At 50.2% G+C, this 21436-nt stretch overlaps 1 protein-coding gene across 5 annotated transcripts in view; it reads left to right on the top strand.

The window, feature by feature from the left end:
• Positions 1-21436, top strand: part of SLC22A18 (solute carrier family 22 member 18) — a 71510-nt gene that overhangs the window by 47320 nt on the left and 2754 nt on the right. For 2 of the 5 annotated variants that reach the window (XM_067296020.1, XM_013957955.2), the window contains 5 exons: positions 527-642; positions 991-1101; positions 6918-7018; positions 16989-17106; positions 20257-20377. In XM_067296020.1, the coding sequence (XP_067152121.1) occupies positions 527-642; positions 991-1101; positions 6918-7018; positions 16989-17106; positions 20257-20377 (567 nt within the window). The remainder of the gene's footprint in view (positions 1-526; positions 643-990; positions 1102-6917; positions 7019-16988; positions 17107-20256; positions 20378-21436) is intronic. The other 3 variants (XM_013957954.2, XM_013957956.2, XM_067296021.1) reach the window with 2 other exon arrangements.

Below are 21436 nucleotides of genomic sequence, written 5' to 3' on the forward strand. Positions count from 1 at the left end.
CCGGTATTTTCAGTTCTGGCTGTACACTGGGCTATATTCTACCATCCTTAATCATCTTGAGTACTTCCACCACTCCGTAACTTCATTTGTTTTCACTGAGAAATTCCAAGGAGTGCGGTAATGCTTGCAAGAATAAAATGGGAAGGATCTGGCCTGCTGTGGATCCTGACCAGCAATTACTGTGCCGTCTGCGGGAAGATTTCTAAGCAGCATTAAACCAAGAGGGGCTCTTTGATACTTAGAGATTTAAAAGTATTTTATTATGCCCTATTATTAATACAAGTGACAAAATATCTTGATGACAATAGCCGTCTTTTGTTGAAATTTCAAACCACAGTCGTGGATATCCAGAGCCCTCGTTCTGAAAGCGGGTAAGCTTATTTATGCCGTAGGAACTGTGACTTCAAGGGGGTTGCTCTGCACCCAAGTAAAAGCAGCCGTGTGCCAGAGTCTTTGCAGGGCTGATGTATAAATGTCTTCTGTTTATGACATTTGTCCGCTTACCTGTGTTTTTTTCTGTTTGCAGCATTTTTGTTCCTATATACGTTGGGCTGGTAGGAAGCCTCGTAAGCACTGCGATAGTAATGGTCTGGATCCCTTCTCAAGCTGAACTGAAGTCAGAGCATCCTGTGACGCAGCGCAGTAAGTATTTAGTGGTTTCATTAAGTAGCACCACCGTCCTTCTGGAAAATGCTTATAATTAGCCAGGTAAAACGCGGCGGCGGCAGCAGCAGCAGCAGGGCTGTAGGTTTGCACCTGGCCCGCGCAGCCCCCCTCGCTGGGGTTAGCGTGGCCGCGTGCGGGACTCCTGCTGGTCTCACTGCGCAGACCCAGCACCAGCCACCAAGCTCTGCTGCCGGCAGAGAGTCGGCGTGGTGGAGGCCTTTTCCAGGAAGGTGGCTGCGAACCTGAACTGGCAGTCTCAGTTTTTCTTGTTTCCTGCCTCTGACCTGCATAAATAAAATATTATTCAATGTGTCATGTTCCCAGGCCCATCGCAGTCTGGCAGTGTGTTTAGCCTCCGAGAAATCCTACGCCTGATGAAGTTTCCGGGAGTAATGGAAGTTTTCATAATCAAGGTCTTTGCTGGACTTCCCATAGGTAAACCTCACCCGTTGCCCGTGATTGCTGATCTACTTAAAGTAAGAATATGTGCAGTGTAAACCAGGCTCATCTCAGGTTGCTGAACACACTTTGCATTTGATCACGGAGGAGTGAGGATTCAGCTCTCGGTTCAATGCTGCGTGCTTCCAAACACTCTCAGCTACCTTGGGTCAAAAACCTGAGACTTAATTTAAAACAGACTACTTGTCACAGGCTTCTGTTGTGACTTTTGTTAAAGCGCTTAATCTCTCTACCTGATCCCCTTAGCCACAAAAGGGTAGTTTTCTCTGCTTGTCTGTCATTTCTGTTTAGGCTATAAGCTCTTCAGAGCAGAGGCAAATCATTTACACTCTGCCAGAAACACTGAGGTCCCGATTTTACTCGGTGCTTTTAAGGGCAAAAAAGTATATATATTCTAACTTTTTTTCCAGCAGTTAAAAACTACGGCTGAATTAGGCGCCGTTGTCAGAGAGGCTCTGTTAACTGTTGTATGTATGCAGGGGAGCTGGTAGCTTTTACTTCTTCCCTTGCATATTGATAGCAGGGCTTGTTATTCAACCCTACATCTCTTTTCTGAATATTCTGCTCCGTTTTCTTGTTTCATGGTAGAAACCTGCCATTACCTCCAATGTGTCCAAAACCTGCCTGTTTTTCTGCTTCCTTTAAGCCAGTTGTTGTCTTGGCACATCCCATGTCACCTGATTTGCCTGTTTTTGCATATCCTTGGTCACAATTTCATCATCTTTAATTTTGCCTACCCTCTAGTTCTTTTTCCCCCCACTGTTTGCCTAGAGATTAAGTCAGCATGTGAACCTTGTTACTGATGGTGTAAGGAAAGGGTGATGGTCTCTGCCTTTCCCTGCAGAGCCTGGGTGGCTCTTTTCCTAGACAAACTTGAAAAAAGTGCGGTTTCTCTGGACTACAGTGTCAAAGATTCGCTTTTCTGTGCATCAAAACATGGGAAAGTGCCTGGTTATAGGCTCAGAAACTGTGCTTAGGTGGGCAAATGAATGAATGCTCAACTTCTGCAGGACGACAGCAGTAAAGAAAATGGGTCTTTTTGGAAGTGGGGTCATTTAGGAAAGCTTAGGCAAACTAAAAGTGAAAACTGTAGAGTTAATGTGCTCTAATTTTATGCATGATTCATATTGCATGGAAATTCCCTTTCCGAAAATCACTTTAATTTACTGTTGCTTTCTGTGAACAAACTAAGACACTTCACTTTGGAATAAGGATCCTAAAACAGAATTTCATGTACCTTAGCTTTTACATTTTGCATCTTTTGCTAACTCATCTCTGTCTGGGGAAACCCTGGAAGTTTAAATAATGTACAATGTAGTTTACAAATAAATCTCTAATTTGTAAACTATAAATTCAGTTTACAGATGAAACTAGATTCAGCCACAGAGAGTGACTGAATCGGAAGGGGATGGCATTTCTGGGTTTGGCCAAGTTCTTCTGCTATTCCTTGTTAAGGCTGTGGGGAAACAAGTTCAGCAGGAACTTCAGAATAACATGCAGAGAAGTGAAGGATTTCTGATTTGTTTTTTCCTTTTGTGTGTACTTGGCATTGGCTGAGATCAGTAATGCCAGCTGGCCCACAGAAAAGAAATCCAGTACCTTACTTCCGATCCCTTCACCTTCTCTCCTTCCCTCACGTTGAATTGCTTTTTGGAAATGAGGAAGATGATAGGTGAGTTGGATGCAGAACTGTGTGTCACCAAATCCTGCCATATTAGGATAGGGGCACATTTATTGAAACTAATAGGAGACCAGTTTAAAGAAGATACAAGAAATGACGTTTTCCTTTTACACAGCAAGTAGTGAACTCCTGGAAGGAAGTTGTAAAGACAGTCTCAGCTGCTTGGGAAGGGGTTAGCTGGCCAACACGTCCATAAATAGATACTAACGGACTGAGGCAGGGATAAACCTTTTAACAGGTTGTAAAGGTTGGGGCAAGAGGAGATCCAGATAGTGGCCAGCTCTTCCCAAACAGCATCTCCTACTGCCATCCGAGGAGACAGGATACTGGTGCAATGGGCTGGTGGCTTTCCCTAATAGTGCATTTCTTAGGTTCTTATGAAACTCAACTTTAAAACTTTATTTAAAGAAAACATTCATAAACTGGCAGCGTTTCATAGAATAAGATAGTCAAGTGATATTTTAGAAGGGTTTTCTTTTCCGATACTGGCTCGTTTCTCAGCGTAAAGCAGCATTAATTTCTCTGTTCAAAATTGTTGTAGCTGAGACCACATCCATATGCAGTCGGCACTATAATTTCCTGTGCGCTTTCCTTTTTCCAAAAGATGGGCGAGATGCACTTTGCTTTAGTCATCGCTGCGGAATTGCAAATTCCTCAGCGTTGTAGGACACGTTCTTCATTTCCTGTGCACAGCAGAAACTCATACCAAACAAAAATAAACACTTCCTGTCCGAATGGCAAGGCAGCTTCTAGGTAAGCAGGAAGGAATCAGCTACGCGGAGGCCAGACCTGGGCTAATAGTCTGTCCCTTAAATGCCTGGGAGCATTTTGGGAAGAGAAGGCATGGGTTCATCTGAGACGCTCCTGCCAGAAGTATAGCAGTGAAGAGCTCTGCCTGTTAAAATCCTGGCGATTTCTCTTTGCAGGTCTCTCATCAGGTCGCTGACCATCTGATTGCGGCTGAAAGGGAGTTTGGCCATCACCTACTCCTTTGCAATGCACAACTGGAGGCTGAGCTCCTAATGATCTCATTTACCTTTCATCTCCCTGCTGCAACTGTGTAATTAATTAGATCATCCAAATTACAGCCCTTTCTCTGTTTACTTTGTAAACAAGCTTGTGATATACACAGAAGAAAACCTTCTGTTCCTTACGGATCTCATTGTTGTCAAAAATTAGCTTGTTTAGAAGAGAAAGAGTCTTCCAAGAGGGGTGCATGGTTGAGAACCTCCTCCACGCGTTGCAGAAGAGCAAAGACGGCCTCTGCCTCCTTGGTAGCAGGGCAGCTACCAAGAGACGGCCAGGATGGCGTATCTCTCTGTGCACGGCTAAACTGCAGTCTCGCTTGACCTGGGAAAAGCAAGCCGCGTTGCGCTGTGGTAAATAAGAGGCAGAAAACAAAACACGAGGATGAAAATGTCAAACAATCATACTGACAGATCAGAAATCACCAGGGCCTTGAAAACACTACTAATTAACTGCTTGAATGAATCTTTGGCTGCCTAATTCCTTTGAAAGCTCTGGCTTTAACAGGATCGCTTTAGCGCCTGTGTCCCATTTTTAAGGAGACTTTTTCATGCACAGACCAGGATTTTACAAGGGGCCTGGGATCTCTGCCTCCTGTTGCTTTGGGCAGTGCACTGTAGGAGGGCTGAGAAAGACTTTTGGTAGCTAAGTGCTCACCTGTTCGAACTGGCTCTAGGTAAGAGTCACAAAGCTGGTGTTCTCAAAGCCACTGATTGCTTTTAGAAATTTCCAGTCTTTGTCTGAAAATGTGAAATGAAATGTGAAAATGTCTCTCTTTGGTGCTTTTGAATGTATCACCCAAATCCTCATTCTTACAGAGCCTTGCAAGCCACATACCTGCCTTCTACTGCTCAGCACTAGTCACTTGTCCCTCTCATGCCAGGCTTTCTAAAGAGCTCAACCATTATTTAGACCCCAAAAAGAGACGTTTGCATCTCCCCAGGGGAGTCACGCAGCGCCCACCTTCAGTCAGGAGAAGTCCTATCTCCTGCTCGAGAAAGGACTCAGCTGGTTTGGGGGAGAAAGATCAAATCTGCCTCCACTTGGTGAAGGACTTCAAAGGGCAGATTAGCTATAAAAGCTGGCGTGTTGCACCAGGAAGAAGCGTCAGGTATGTAGGAAGGTGGGATCCCTCCTAGGTGGTACCGGCAGAGAGGGAGCTGCATAAAGGCAGGGCGCCCTTTTCGATCTAATCTTACTGCGAGTGTAACAAAGTGTGGTTTTTCTTTCATTTCTTCACGTGTGTCTTTTATAAACATGTGCAACTCTGTTGTCTGTTTTGGTTGCGGTGAGTAAGTACTTTTATTTGCATGTTACCTTAAGTTAGCTTGGGCCGAGAGTGATTTCAAAGTAACTGGATGGCAACGGGGTGCTCCCTGCCGATGGGTGGGGCGAATCCATAAATCTCAGCAAGCACCCAACTCCCCTGCACCTTCTCCAGAGCATCTGGAGAGGAACGGCGCGCGGTGGCCTGCCTGCCTCCTCCTTCTCTGAGGAGACCACCAGGCTGTTAGGAGTGGAAGAGGTGTCCCTGGGGACTAGTGGTATCTGGCAGGCTTTCTGTGAGGGTGGTGGTCCTCAAGATGAAGGGCTGAGATGCTCGGAGGGACATGTTCGTTAGTGCAAATGCACCACTGATAGAAGCAAGTGGGCGCATTGATGCACTGTGCACCGATAGAAACGGATGCGGTGCACCGTGGGGACAGTTAGGCTGGTCCCCCCACCTTCTCGTTCTGTTTAACGTGGAAAAATAGCCACTTCTAGGGTGCGATTCCTCTTACCAGCCCCAAAGTCTTTTGTTCAAGCGTTCCCTTTTGTGAAATTTCACTGAAAAACACGTTTACCTATCTAAATGTAAGTAAAATGGGTTGTGTTGTCTGCCTGTTGTAGGTGGGCAGGGTTAAGCGCAGGATGAACGTGCGGCGTCATTGTCAGCAATCTGGGGTGGTTCTCCTCACGCTTCTAGGAGATGCAAGCAAGGTCGTTTCTGCGTTGCGGGGTTAATCAGTCGTCATGCCAGGCCACAATCTCTCGTCTCAGTCCTCGCACGTTGCTTCCTGTACTCTGTTTTCTTACCATTAAGAAAAGAGAGGATGGTAGCTCCCCCCTTACCGAGCCCTTGTGCCTTGGAGGACCCTAGGAAACAGGGCAGGAGTGGACCTCTGAGGGTCACCCGCTCTTCTCTCCCCTCCCCAGCAGGGTCTGTGCTACCCAGCGCTCAAGCCGGGTGGACGTTTGCATGCAGAGAGCCACAATTTCATGTCGTATTAGCACCTCTGAGGCGCACAAGACATCAGGGGAGGTAGCTGTCTCATACCCCATTCCCCATTGCTTAGAGAACAGTGTTTTGTCATAATATTTTTAATTTGATGGCTCTTTGTGTATGATAAAGTGTGTGTGTGTGTGTGTCTGGTTTTGTGTATGCTTGGTGGGGGGGGAAATGCACGCTATTGTATTTTTATGAGATTAAGTGAGTGGGCATCTTCCGCTGTGCTTTCCAGAAATTGCCTTAATTGAAAAGCAGACCCAGTGTATGCTGTTTCTGTCTGTCCTTCCCTAGCTGTGCGTCTGTGTTGACACCACTATCTGTCCCTGAAAGAGAAATGCCATGTGCCACTGCAGTCCCTGACGAGCTGTACAGTGAAACCACTGTATTTAATCTGATGTCACCAGCCTGCTTCCCAGGCAGCATTCCCAATGGTGAAAATCTAAAGTTAGGCAAAAGGAATGAGGAATCCGATCAGATTATTTTATGGTTACAGTCTTGTCTGAACAAATATTTTCTTGCTGCCTTAATGGTTGGTCTGGCTTGGGTGATAAAAATATTTACCAGTTTATAATAAACAGTTGCATCTACAGCCTACATAGTCACATTATTTGAAGATGAAAGTTAGGGGGATAAGAAAGTTAACATTTAAAGATTAAATTAATAGACTGACTTTGAATAGGATTCTGCTCATGTGTATACGCAGTCACTGTAACCCCGGGGAGAGCTACTGGCTCGCACCGAAGGTGACTGAGAGTGGATCTGGGCCACTATATGCAGTGTGTGTTGATGTATACTTTTCGTTAACCCTCCCTCTAGGTTTGTTCCTGATTATGTTTTCCATCATCTCTATGGATTTCTTTGGCTTGGAAGCGGTGCAGTCCGGATACCTGATGTCATATTTTGGTGTCCTTCAAATGGTAAGTGAAGTGAAAGTCCCTCTCTTGCCACACTGCTTTCTAATTTGCACCTTGCTACCTTTTCTACAAATGGTCTCCCAAATTCCGTACAGTACTGACATGAAAATCATATAAATGCACTCCTAGCTCTGCTGTGTGTTACTTGGCCCCTAAAATCAAAAGTGACTCCAAACTTCTTCTATTCCTTTGGATGGAAAGAAGGCAGGGAGAGAAGTGTCCTGATAGCCTTCTTCCTCTGTCTCTGTTTGCAGAGCTTTAAGCTGTGGAACTAAAGTGTCCTTGGACAGATGTGTTGTCCTAGTTTTTGTAATAAAATTTACGTTGAAGCTGAAGTGTCTGGATTAAGGTTTTCAGTGGTGCAGATTAGCTGATTCACATTTACTTAGAGGCACCCTGTAAATTTATATAGGTAGATGATCTTACTGGCGTTTTCACAGAGGCCTTCAGCGCAGAGGAAGGATTCACTTCTGCTCCGTGGGAACAAGCACAGCAAGCTTGTGCTTTCAAAAAAAAAATGGTGGGCAGCGGGACATGGCTAGCAAAATGAGCAAAAGGGAAAAGTCAGGTGAATTAGACAGGAACAGGATCAAAAATAAAGGTGCTGCATTATAGATTGTCCTTTTGGAGGAAGAGGAAGGGGCTAATACTTCTTCAGGAAGAGCAACAGATGGTTATAAGCAAGCCTCAAGGTAGAAATGCAAGTTAAGCAATATCCTGAGGGAGGGTGGTCCTGTTACTAAGTCTGCATTCATTTGCCAGGCACTGCTGCAGAGTTCCTGTGTGATTTTGAGGAGCTTCTCATCTGAGAAATGGCAACTCTAGCTCCTTTCTTTGTGACTTGTATTTGCCCTAGCTTTGCTGGTAACACGGGGTCTGCCCTGGCTTCGCCTGCCTTAGTAGAGGAGCTGGCAAGCATGGCTGTGTCAGTTAAATTCCTATTATATATGTTTGTGCCGTAATCAAATACGCAATCGCAGCATGGACGTGCTGTCGTTTGAAGCTAGCTAATAGGGGTGCAATAGCACTGGTGGTACAGTGGCACTCATGCAGCCTGATATGGTGCGGTTGTGGTGCTGGGTAGAGCTTGGACGTTGCGGCTAAGCCTGGGATATCTGACTTCACTGCTATTGTCTTCTATGTTAGTTGGGTTGAAACTGGTGTAGTTATGGTTACCTGTACGGCTGTGTTGGTGCATCTCCATATGGGTACAGATCTGGAAGATTAGGAAACTATAGCATTCACTCTGCTTCATCATAGGTAACCAGATGTCAGCACAGACCAAAGACCTGATCCTTCAAACAGTCACACGTAGTTTGGGTTTCATCCCGTAGAGGCCAAGAGCGCAGTACCTGTTAAAGCGCTCTAATCCACTAGTGGCCTACAGGCTCGGGTGCAATGTCTGCTTCATTGGGGAGGCTTTGCCTTGGGACATTTGGCATAGAAATTAGCTCCTGTCAGCCAGCCAGTTTTCTTTCACCTGTGGCAACCCTGCAGTTTCTGTCTGTTTTGCTGCACATATTCTGCTATGCATGACTCTGGACATCAGAAATACAGGAGTGAAGCGGTCTCGTGGTACAAAAAAACGTCTCTTCCTCCTGATGCCACATTGCGGATTGTTGTCAGACCACCAAAAAGGGAAGGGTAAAAGTACATGCTGGTATTTTGTTTATTTAAGTCCAGAACACCTGATTCCTGATGGCAGCAAAGCCATCTTGCCAGAAAACCTGGAAAGCACTGCTTTCTGATTTGATGCTTATTTTATCCACTTTAAAACTGACGTCTGCAAGCTAGGAATGCCTCTGCTCTAGTTTATGCAGGACCAAATCCCCAACTAGTCCAAATCGCAATGCTTCCTCCAGAGGAGGATCTGGCTTTAAAATTATTGTAAAACATAAGATTTGTGTTCTTATTTCCAGGTCAGGTCTCTGGCTGGAATGGTCCAAAGGTGTCCATTGTAGACAGCGACTGTATGGAGTTAGTGTGTTATGGTTACTTTCTGTTGAGGTTCCTCTGATGGAAGAGACACGAAGGGAGCCTGATGTGTGCCAGCTCTGTCCTGTTGCGCCCAGATACTTGTATACCGCCGTCTTTCCTCTGGTTGTACAGTCAATTGATAGTGCTGGAGATATGCATGCAGATGAAGGTGCAACTGAATTCCACCACGCTACATGGATGGATGGTGATTAATAACTGCTGACTGGCTTCCCCACTTCACCGAATAATTTATAGCTTTATTCATGGCACGTATAATGTCCTTTTCAGTGAATCTCCTCAACCAGCTCCTCAGCTTCGATTTCTCATTCCTTAGTTTGCCTTTCTGTAAAGTGTGGTGGGTTTTTTCCCCTTCTGCCTGACTTGCTCTGAGCTCCCCTGCTAGAGCTGGACCCTCCCATGAGTGTCTCTCTTCGGACCTGCTTGCAGACACTTTTCAGGCCTTTTATAGATGAGTGGGTGCTGACATCGCCAAAATGAAGGGGGAAATAAAAAATGAGCCATCTCCTGTTTACTTGCAACCTCCCTGCAGACACTGGGAACAGGCCTGGCGATTCCCGGCAACTTTTAGTGTTGTTATTGATTTTGTGTTACTGCAGGCCTGGAAGACCCAACTCCAAGGACTGTCGCTGTCTGAAAAGCATGCAGTTTAAGTGGAAAGCTGGGGGCAGAGATGGGGAGGCAGACGGAGGGGGGTGTTTCTCACTGTGAGACAGCACGTGGCTGTGTGAAAGGCAGTAGCTGCCCAGCACTCTGCAGACTGGTCTTTTATTTTTATTTTTTTGGCTATGGCATGCAGTGGAGTGGCAAGAAGAGATGGCGGGGGGCAGTTATGGGTGTTCGTGGGGGTTCATTTCATGCATGGGGCCAGCACGAGAAAAGCCTGAAGGGCATAGAGCAAAAGTGTACCGAGAGGAGAGGGAAGCCTGGGACTGCGGCCCGTTGGGGTTAAGGCTGGGCAGGGGCACCAAAACTGACAGGTAGCTTATGCCTGACATGAGCCACTGTCTGGATAGAGCCCCAGTTCCTCAGATCATTAGGTTCCCTGAGAATCTTAATGTCCCCATCTTTTTTTAATGTATTTTTTAGTTTCCTTGGATCCAGTTAAAATCCTGACAGGCCCCCGAATGCTGAAAAATGATGGCACCTTTAATGAGATTTCCAAAGTACGCAATTTCTATTGTTTTAATCAAATCTTGCTCTTGTCGAAACTGGCATCTTCTGTAGCGCGCACACACACACACGCACACACACACACACAAAAAAAAAAGACGTTGCGGCCTCCTTTCCCGGCCCAGAAAGCAGTATCAGGATGATTCAAGCGCTGATGGCCTCTCACTGCTTTCCCTTCCTGCCCCAAGGATATTATGCTCCAATTGCTTAACCTTATTTCTCAGCTTCTCAGCCTCATTTAACCTACTGCGGTGAGAAGTGGCCAACACACCGTAAACATCTGTGTTTCTCACTGCTCTTCCGGTTCGCGCCAGCTGCGGAGCAGCTAGAAAGGAGATTGAGAGCGGCCTTGAGTGGTCTGCTTGGCGTGGCGTCAAGTCGGCAGCTCGGCGCTCTGTCGGCAGCATCTAAAACACCTCTGTCCGCAGGAAGGCTGGTGCAAGGCCTTGGTCCCATCTTGCCACTTGATGACTCCTTGGGCCCCCCGAAATTCAGGGAGGTGCCCAGTGCTCAGCCCGAGAGGGAGCATTTCCGAGTCCCTCCCGGAGCTGGATTTTGGAGCCTGGGAGCCTCTCAGCCTGGGCTGGCTTCTCCCCAAAGTGCCTCTCCTCTTGCTTCCTTGCTTGCACAGCTGCCCCGGGGGCTCTTGTCCACGCAGCGGCACTTAATGGCGTTTGGAGCTGGTTTTGGCTGTGGGTTTTGTCCTCGCAGCCCCATGAGGTTGGCACCCGGTTGCTAGTCCCCGCGGCGCCTGGCGTTCCCAGCACCCGTCTGCCCCGGCTGTGCGGGCAGCCTGCCGCGGGGTCCTCCTTCCCCCAGCTCTCCTTGCGCAGTTTGCCTTTCCTCTGAAAAGTTAACAAAATATTGTGTGTTCTCCAAAGGGTCTTTCTAAGCTGTAACGATGGGATCTGCCACGGTTGCAAACTCGCAAGCGTGGTCAAGACAGGGTGCTCGGGACCTGATATTTCTCGGAGAGACCTGCGTGGCCAAAAGCTAACAGCTTGCAATGTGTCTGTGGATATATTGTTGTAGAAGTTACCAGAGGTGTACTTTTCCATGCTGTCCGCAGGGAACGGGCGCTTGCTGGTCCATGGACAAAGCATTGGGCTAGGAATTAGGGTCGATTTACTGTCCCAGCCTCTGCCGCTCTCCTGCTTTTCGTCTTGGATAAGTTGCCTCAACTGTTCCCTGCTGCCAATGCTCCATCTGCAAATTCGCTGCTAACCTTCCTGTGCGAAGTGTTTTGGCACGCCAGAGTAAATCGTGTTGTGTGGGAAGCCCACTGGCTCCGCTGAACGTTGGCTTGGGCTTTCCAACAGCAAAGTAGTTGAAAGGGTAATTTTCTAACCCCCCCCCCCTTTTCTTTTCGTGACCGTTAAGAAGCTATCATCAGCCACATCTGTTCGCAGTTAGGCACGGAGCATAATCTAATAGCAGAGGATCTTGGAAAGTGCGGGGCAGGCTTAAAATGCCGTGAAAGCTGGGGGCGGGGAGAGGGAAGGGGAGCTGAGGGCCAGTCCAGCGAAGGGTGAGACGATGCTCTGCAGTGATCCCGATCACGCCAGGCTGGGCAAGTAGCTGTGGCTGTGCCAGCGTAAATCCAGGAGGAGGAGGAGTCCGATAGGAGCTAACGAAATGAGGGCACAGATGCAGAAAGCAGGATGCCTTTGTTCCGGGCATCTTGCATTACCGAAATTTCCCAGCTCGTGATACGTTAGAAGCGTCTTTATCGGATCTCTGGTGGGTCTCCAGGCAAGAGGTCCGAGATCCTGTCAGGGAGGCGATCCCGCTGTCCAGGGCTGCGAGTCCAGAGTTGCCTCGTCCCAGAAAGGACACAAACAAAATTTCCCTCAAACCGAATGCCCAGAGGTGGGAGCTGCCGTTCGTGCTCCCTTCAGAGGACCATTTAATTGTGCGTAACGGGCAGAAAGAGGCCTAGGCGCCAGGTTCTTTTTTTTTTTGGAGTTGTGAACGCAATAACGTGAAGAAAGTCCTAGCGTAGTATCTGCTTGGGATGTGCTGCCGGAGGATTAGGCAAGTGAAATACCTGGAGTCCCTGGTTAGTATCTGCAGTCACATCTGATGCTTAAATTTCAAACCGTAGGAGGGGGCGGGGAAACTTTCCTTTAAGAACTTTTTCTCCAAAAACAAAGCAAAACAACCAAACAAAAACTCCGGGTGGGACAAAGGGGTAGATATTTATTACCCTGAGGATCAAGAAATCATAAGACATCTGTTCTCTTTACTGCTTTTAGTTCGTACTGTTGTAGAAACTCCACCTCTCTCTGTGCAGTTTCTGGAGGGACAAGTTCGTACCGAGTGATGCTGAAGAGATGAGAGAGATTCCTGGAGGAGAGATTTACATTGCCTATCGTCTTATCACCCGTCTGTCCCTCTTGCTTTTTTTTTTTTCTTCTGTGCAGCAGAAGAGATGATTAAAGAACTGGGGATTTAATTACAGCCAGGTATGCCTAGGGGGAAAACCCACTTGGGGAAAGGACCTGACAACAACAAACAGAAAGTTCTCCAGTTTCCTTGCTTTGAAGGATTTAAATCTGTGGAGGGGGGGAAAGAGAGCGATTAGGTTGGCGTTTGCAAAACACACTCTTCTTTCCCCGCTTGGGCGAAGTGCTGTGTTCAGCAGTTTGGGCCTCGCCGCGCGTTCTCCTTCCAGCCTCGACACCCTCCTGCTGCTCGGCGAGACCTGAGCTACTTCTCCAAAGCTTTCCAGCATCGCTGTTTCGGTAGAGAAGGCTTTCCTCTTCCCCCGCGCAGGCCGGTGCTAGATTTTTCACCACCTTAAGCCGATAAAGAGCAGTCTGTTGATTTTCGTTGCCCCTTCAGGCCCGCTCCCCTCCGTGCCCGCCTGCGCGTCCCAGCCCCGGCCAGCTCTGCTCTGAGCCTGGGAACTGCCGCGCTGGCAGAAACTCCAAGGCGAGATACAGTCCGGTGTGTGGGAGGCTGCCTCTAATGTGACTCACGCTATCTACACCGGGGCTGGGGCCCTGCATCTTCTCTGGTGAGCTACACCAGCTTATCTGGCCTGCAGAGCGTCTGGCTGTCAGACCTTCTCCGGCCTTTTCCTTCCCATGCTCTTGTGTAAATGGGTATTTTGTTTCTTGACTATGTCAGACTTTCGATTAGGGCTCATGAAAGGATCTGTAGAAACAATCTTGGTGTCTGAGGACCACAGAGTAGCATGGATAACCAGCTGGTCATCCAGGTAGATCGCGCTTTTCCTGTGTAACTCATCTAGCATCCACCAATGGGGTTAGCTGCTCTTGGATGCTAGTCCGGCTCGGCAGCAGCTGCATGCAACCAGGCTGCTGCCTTGTCATTAAAAAATCTCCCCAAAATTAGCACCTTCAACCTTAAAGCAGTAAAAGTCTGTTCCTGTCTGCAAGAGATTTATGAAATTTGATAATGAGGTTAACAAAAAAAAGTGTTAATAGGCTCTTCTAAGCCAATGGGAGCCGCTTGCTTCCCAAACAGTAATAGTGCTGGTGATTATTTTTCTGTGTGATCAGCTGAACTGGTGGAACAAATCACCAGCGAGAAGAGAGCAGAAAGGCAAGGAGACAGAGTTTTCGCTGTTCCTCTGCATTCATCAGGAGCCTTATTTGCCTTTAAAGAAGAAGGAAGAGAAGAGATCGGTTCATTTTTCCTGTGACGTGTACACAGCCACGGGCAGTCAGTGTTATTTCACTTGCAAACGATTTCCTTTCTCCTTTGTTTATTGATGGCAGAGCGCATTCCAGTAAGGTACGCTGGCTCCCTCTGCTCCCTCCCGGCGCTTCCAGGGAGCTCCGGTTACAAAGGCGAGCGCTGTACGGGCAGGCGAGATGAACCGCGGCGGCAGGGCAGCGGGGTTGCGTGCGCCCGTGGAGCCCAGGGGATGCAAACAGCGAGGAGGGCGCTTCACCGCCACCGCTGCCTTTGCAGTGCCACCGGAGCGTGTCCGCCGCAGCAGGGAAGGCCAGGTCTTCCGAGGCGCCTCCGCCGGCCCCGAGATCCGCGCGCGCAGCTTCGCGGAGGCAGCGCGCTTCCAAAGCTGTGCGTGGGAGAACGCACCCGAGCCGCTCTCGCTCCCTCCTCTCCCAGTGGGTGTGCTCACGCCAGTCAGGTGACTGCCTGCCCATGGAAAACTGCCGGCATGACTTCGCCGAGGAATGAACAGCAAGTGCAGAATTACAGCAGGCGCAGGGCAACTCCCAGATGACTGTCACACGGATGTCCCTAGATGGTACAAAGTCATTCATCCCCGTTTTTCTAGATTTTTCTTCCTCTTAAACTCTTTCTAGGGATTCTGTGAGCTTATCTGTGACTCAAGAAAGCCGTCTCTTAGAGAGCTCATCTCTTCTAATGTGTTTTCAGGTCTCAATTCTAAGTGGAAACAAGCCCTTAGCTCCCAGAGGCTGGAAACGTTATCCAGGGCCTCAGTCAAGACGGTGGTTTGATGGTGTCCAAACTCAAGGTGCTGGGCCTACCTACCTGTGGCTTATGCATGGATTGGAAATGGCCACACGCAGGAGGGAGTCCACCAGAGCAGGCACAGAATAAGCAGGGGGGAGGCTAAATACAGGGCGTCTGCAGCTGGCGTAACCCAAGAACCACCGCTTAGCCCGACAGGAGATCGAGGGACTCGGGCTGACGCTTGCTGCTGAGGAGAGCCAAGATCTGCTGCTTGCCCCGTACCCGGTCTTGGAGTTGGTCTTGGTCTGCATGTTTCAGTGGGACGTTGCTGCCTGACACCAGATGAGGATGTGGTCCTTTTCGCTCCCAAATTCTGCCTGCTGAAAATGTGCTTTTGCTGCAGCTGCCCTAGTTCCCGCGTTTACGTACTCCCATTTATTGACTGAGACCTTTTTGGCCGAGCCAGTCCCACGGTAGTCGGATGAGACTTCTCTGGGGCACAGCTGATGATGTACCCCGATGACTAAAAGGAGGGCAGGGACAGGGCCGTGCCCGCATGGCGCATCCCGATTAAATACGCTGTTCAAGTCTGGGCACATTGGGAAACGTTTTCTTCTCTCGGATGAGCCAGGGCCGGGATCGCGCCGTTGCCGGGGCAGGTCACGCCGCGGCGGGGCTCGCCTCCCGCTCCGGCTGCGGGCGCCGCCGGGCGAGCTGGCGTGACTCAGCCAGGCACGCCGGGCCGCTCCGCCGCCGGGGACCGGGGCGACGGGGCACTTGCAAAAAGTTGACGACGGGTCTGCGTTTCAGGAGCGCTCAGCTTAATGAAGCGTCGCTCGGCTGCTGCTGCACCCAGCCCCGCGCGGGGCCGCGGTCGCTGCCAGCCTCCTCCCGCCGCGGCCCTGGGGGCCGCTCGCTGCCGCCCCACGCGTCGGCGCCCCGCGGGTGCCCCTTACCCGTCGGCCCTTGCCGCGGAGTTTTCCGGCTGGCGTCGGGCACCGGCAAGGCGGGCGGCTGGCCCGGCGCGGGGGGCGCTGGAGCGGGGGGCGCCGAGGCGGCCGGGAGGTCGCCCGCTGCAGACCCCCGCCGCCAGGTTAACCCAGCGGACAGCAGAAGTTGTGTCACGGGGGCGACCCGCGGCCTCGTCAAAAAATCGTGGTGCTCCGAATCGAAGCGAAGGCTCGAATTTTGACGTTTTCTATTAAACTATAAATTGCTGGGGAAATGCTCCATTTTTTTGCTGTTGTTTTTTATGTCAACTTTAATTTCTCATTTGCTTTCTATTAATGCCTGTTTTTTTAGTCATAATTGAATTGTTTTTTCTTGACTGTTCGTCATAGATTTAGCATTTCCTTTCTTTTTAATAACTTTGCTATTTATATTATTTATTTTGCACTACTTTCCTCTGGATTGATTTGGGAATTTTGTTTTTTAGGATTAGCATATTCAGAGGAAGAGTGACACAGTATTGTTCCACATCAAAGCAGCAAACCAAGTTTTTGTTTAAGCGGGGCTGAAACTGAACCAAAGCCATTGTGCAAAACAAAGTATTTTGCACTAGAAGTGCTCTTTCAAGTTAGAGTGTTTTGCTCAGATTAAACCAACCGGTTCGAAGCAGGGAAAACTCAGGAGATTCCTATCTGTAGCTCCCCTGAAATCCAGGCACTCAGGGCTCATTTCCCTGGGCAGCACCTGATGGGCACAAGATGCTGTGCAGATGAATAAAAAGAGGGAATATCTGCTCTCTGAAGAGCTGTAAAAGCAAAATACTTCCTGGGGCTTAAAGTTTTTGCTCCTCCTCTCCCCCAGTTTTTATTTAAAGTCTGTAGCTCCAGTTTCCCGTCCCTCATGTCTGTGCATAATGTTGGGGCAGATTATCCTCTCTGTCGTACTTGTTTCCTGTATAAAAACGACGAACCACCCAATTTGTATATTTATAGTTTAAAATAAGGGCAAGAAAAGTTGCAGGAAAGGAGGCATTTTTCTGCCTCTGCGTACAAATGTATGATTTTTCTTTTGAAGAACTTGCCAAAAATGAAGAATTTAAAGCAATATTAATTGTATTTTGCGGGAAAAAAAAATCGCATGAGCCAGAAGACTTCATTAGTATCTATGTCTTTAGAAAGTTTCGGTTAGTGCTAATGATTGGGCAGCGATGGAGAACTTGCATGTGCACCCCTCAGCAGAGATTTTTTAATCTGACCAGACAGATTTATAATACAAAATGCTCAAAATCATGAATCAGGTCTTACAGCCATTTGCTGTGATAGCGAAGTACCTTTTCTCTAAAAAAGCGAGAAAACGAACAACGCATTTGCTGCCTCCCATTTGCTTGAAGCGCTAGGGGCAGCTCTCTCCGCGGTTTATTTAAATTGCTACAAACGGGACCCAGTGTGCTTCTTTCCCAGGTTGTCCAGGGCCTGGTCATCGGAAGACTAACCAGCCTGTGCACGGAGAGGACCCTGCTGCGGCTCAGCGTCTTCGTCTTCGCGGGAGTGGGCCTCGGCATGGTAAGGCTGGGCGCCAAATCGCGCTCGGCGCATCTGCAGCCGCTCGCGGTACCGCCGCGTGCTTTGCCGGGACTCAGCTTCCTGCCCCGCGGAGAGGGAACCAGCTGCGCTCAGCATAAGCGCTGCTCCGAGGAGTGAGAGAAAAGTGCATGAGTAATAGTGCAGGGGATTTAAAAAAAAAAAAAAATCCTACACAGAAACTTGCAAATCCGTCCTGAGTCACTAGATTTGCATGAAAATCCTGCCTCAGTGTCTCTCAGTTATTGCGTTTCCTGAACTGCCTTCAAAATAAATGAAGGTTCTGGGAGGAAAAATCGTGTTGCTGTGGCGCAGCAAAGGTTTGATTAGTTCTCTTAGGGCTTTCTGGTTAGTTCCCCCGAGCTCAGAGTGTTTGGGGACGAGGGCAGCAAGGGAATGAAGTTGTTCCGTAGTTTTGGGGTGAGTGATGCTACCCACCCCACTGCCGTTTGCCTTGGCAAGGGCTGATGCCCGTCTTAAAGAGTGACTGGGAAATCGCGTTGACCCGGACGGCAACGCCGAGGCAGGCATGGGGGAAATCCGGTGCGCAGGCTGGAAGAGGAAGGCGGGTCGGTGCGTGGTGCCTGGGCAGCTGCTTGACGGTTTCCCACCGGTTGATCCCACTGCGTGTCGGCAGCGAGACGGGAGCGGCGAGGCACCCCGGGGTCTGCACACTGCGCCCCGGCCGGGGGCTGGAAGCGGCGGGGGCGTTAGGGAGAGCATCGGCAGCGGGATCATCCTTTCCCTCCGCGGAGATCCCGGCGCTGGTGCGGAGAAGCGCACGGAGCCGCCCCAGGGGCTGGGAGGGAAGGGAAATGGCTGCTGGAAGTTGGTTGTAGAGCTGGCAATTCGGCCATGCCCGCGGGGCTCTGGACATCCTGACAGCACGGCCCGGGAGACAGGGGTCAGCAGCGCCTTCCCACGGGAACTATTCATAGGCAAATGCAGCTGCAGTCCTTTGCGCCGGGGAGCCCTTATTAAAAAGCGCTCTGTTCGAGCGGTTGCCAAGAAAACATCCGTTTCTGGGGTGGTTTTTCATGAAGGAGGAGGTCTCCGCAGGGATGAGTCCCGTTGCAGCGGTAGGAGGGCCCCGAACGCACGCCTCGGTGTGGGGGGGGGGGCCCCGCTTTTGCTTTTCATCCTGCACACCGCCCGCGGGGTGCCCCTGCCCCGTGCGGGAGCCGCCTCCGGCTGCGCCCAGGCCTCCCGAAGAGACAAGTCCCGCTCCCGAGGGGTGGCTGTGAGCCGAAAGGCTGGTTGCTCGCAGAAGCAGCTCGGAAACCCATCCTAACGTTGCCGCGAGGCGGGCTGGAGCGCTGCCGGAGGGCAGGTGCCCCCAGCAGCGGATGCAGCTGGGCGAAGGTCTACACCACGCGCTTGGCGTCCCCAAACGGGCCGCCCTAAGGGGAGTGCCGCGCTCGGCAGTAGCGCCCGGTGCGCGGCGAGCCGGGGAGCAAGCGTGCCGGCTACGCAGCCGGAGCTGAGCGCGAGCGTGGGCAGGGCTGCAGGAGGGTTTGGCAGGGGGACGGGGAAGTTCTCCTCTTCCTCTCAAGGCACGGCTGTGCCTCGGCCTGCCTCCTTGTTGTGCTTCCCAGGCGTTTGCTTTTGAGCCTGGCTGCCGAAATTCCTGGTTCTGCCTTCCTCACCTTAAAAAGCGCAAGCATCGACACAGATGTTTGACACGTGCTTAAATCTACTTAAAAAGACTGTGATCTGATGAGTAGCAGAGACCAGGCTTTACCTGAGTCGGTTCTTGCAGAGCCTCAAGGGAGCGAGGAAACATTTTTCCTAGTTTTTCATCTTATTCAGGGAGGCGCAGATTTGGTTCTGCTCTTTTTTGTCTGCTTGCTTCAGCCTCCGGAATGCCCACGAGGGGATTTGTAAAAGGCAGGGGAAGGCTAAAGCTATTTTTTCCTATCATCATCTCTGTGTTGTCCTGCAATGACATTTGCTCTAGCAAGGGCTGTGTTCTCCCCCTGTCTGAATGTTTATGTACCAGAGACTTGTTCCTCTGACTTTGTTCTCCAGCGCCTTAATCAGAAGTGCCCAGTCTTTAACCAAAACCTAGGCAAAGAGCCTTTCCGAGGACAGAAACTCGGCTGCATACGAGTCTGGAGGGAATCTGATTGCAATTCGGAATAAACCTCAGTATTTCCAAGTCATTAGTTAGCGATGTCCCTGGGCTTCTCCATCTTCTGTAGCCAAGAGTCATGGGTCAGATGTTGTGAGAGGACTCCAGTGAATAAAACTTCTGGCTTAACCAGCGGCAGAAGGGTTTTGCAGCCACAATAACACCCCTGGAGACTAAGGTGAGGATCAGAGACTTCCAAGACGGAGAGAATGTCCTTGTCATGCCCCAGAGAGATCTATGCGTTTGACCAGCAGGGCTTGCGAATGAATCTGGAGCGGCTCTAGCCCGTCGCTTAGGGATTCTCACCACTTTTGTTTAAGTATTAAGCAGCTGGAGGGATGTCTCCGCTAAGAATATGTGCAATAGCAGAATCATTACTCTCCCTAATTAGGCTCGCTAATGTGCACTTACGGCCGGGAGACCCATTGCAGATTACCGAATTCAGTGAATTTATTAGCAAGCAAGCAGAAGAACAGGATTAGAAATCCCAGAGGTACCGCATTACATAATGTGCCGTGTTCATTTATTCTGACAAGCTTAGTTTAGTTTTAATTATTTATGATAATGAGCTGAAATGCCTTCGCTAGGCTGTTTTGTGAAAGTAATGGAGACTTCCTGAAGTGCACCGCATGCATCGGCTGCTCAGCGTTTCTTAGGGCTTGGACAAGAGACAGGAGCCTGGGGGAAGGGCACGATGGGGACGTCAGTCATTCCCAGACTCACTCTAAAAATACTCGCAGCAGTGCTACAGAGCGTGCTACCGCATTATGGACTATCATCTGTTACTTGTGCCGCGTGCTTAAAATAATGCGTTACCCGCAAATGGGGGGGGGGGTGTGTAAAGGCCCTGAAACGGCCAGAGTCTCCCTGGTGTAAGTCAGCCGGGGCCGCCTCCGTTGACGGGAGCCGTGGGCTGGGCGCACGGCGGCCTCCTTGCTGTGAAGTGCTGGCTCGGGAGCCGGCTCTCTGCTGACCGCGGTACGTTTTGTCCTGTCGCCTAGGCCCTGATGAGGAACGTGCTGCACTACTGCATCGTTGCGGTGCCGCTGGTGTTCGCCTTCAGCACGCTGGGCACCATCACGGACAGCATCCTCACCAAGTCCGTCCCCGCTTCCGACACTGGTAAGACTTGTGAAGAAGATTAGGCCGGTCTCTGCCTGCTTTTCCCTTTTCTGAGCCAGGCTGGCGCCTCCCGGCTCGGCCTCCAGCCGCGCGGCTTCCAAAAACCCGAGGCTGCCCAGCGAGGCGCTCTGCGGGAGGGGGGCCGAGGTGCCGGCCCATCGCATCGAGCACGGTTTCCCGCAGAAGACTCCCTGCGTGCCTGGGTCGCGATGGTTCAGGGGTCTGAGAGGAACTGTGAATAAATTTCCCTTCCTCTCACGTCTGCTTGGAAACGTAAGCCCGAGGTGGACAGACTTGAGCAGGCGCGTGCGGTGTAGGACGGCTAACTAGCTGCGTGGAGACTGCAGGCTCATGTATTTCCCAGGTTGTGCCGTCATGCTGCTGCCGTGTGACACTGGGTGCATTTGTGGCAAGCGCCCCGTTCCCTGCGAGCCAGGGCACGGCAGCATATATTTAAGTGCAAAGGGCTTCTTTCAGGCCGAGCTGTGTCACAAGCACGGCCCTTGAAAGCATTTGCGGTTTCCGTACGTACGCCTGGGGCGGGGAGATAGGCTGGGCTGAGCCCTGTGATGGCCTTGGTAAGAAGGACTGCAAGGAGGATGTGCCGCAGATATAATATCAGTCCAGGAATCATATTTCAAAGCTGCTTTTCCAGCACGACGGTGACTAAGAGAGGATATTCATTCATGCTGTTTAACTTAAGGCGTCTCGCTTGGGCATTCTGGATCGCCCTTTGGAAACATCCGCTGCTTTCTGCCGGCTATAAAGGGAACTTGGGCCCCTGCCTTTGGCTGCTCTTAGCCACCTGCTGAAGCCTGATGCGACACACACACACACACACACACCCCCCCCCCGTGAGACAGTGCCAGCTGTCAGGCTCCACGGTTTTGTCAGGTCGTGCCCGTCAGTCCTGTTTGCCAGGCACGAAGTAAAGTCCCTGGCCAGATAAACCTTGCTCTTGCAACACCAGTTTCCTCAGAAAGCTGCCACTAACCGCAGCACCATTATCCGTAATCTCCAGCTCAGCAGAGCCGACTTCTTTTGTTCCCGAGCCGATAC

This window comes from Apteryx mantelli, chromosome 4, assembly GCF_036417845.1.
Source record: "Apteryx mantelli isolate bAptMan1 chromosome 4, bAptMan1.hap1, whole genome shotgun sequence".
Taxonomy (NCBI): domain Eukaryota; kingdom Metazoa; phylum Chordata; class Aves; order Apterygiformes; family Apterygidae; genus Apteryx; species Apteryx mantelli.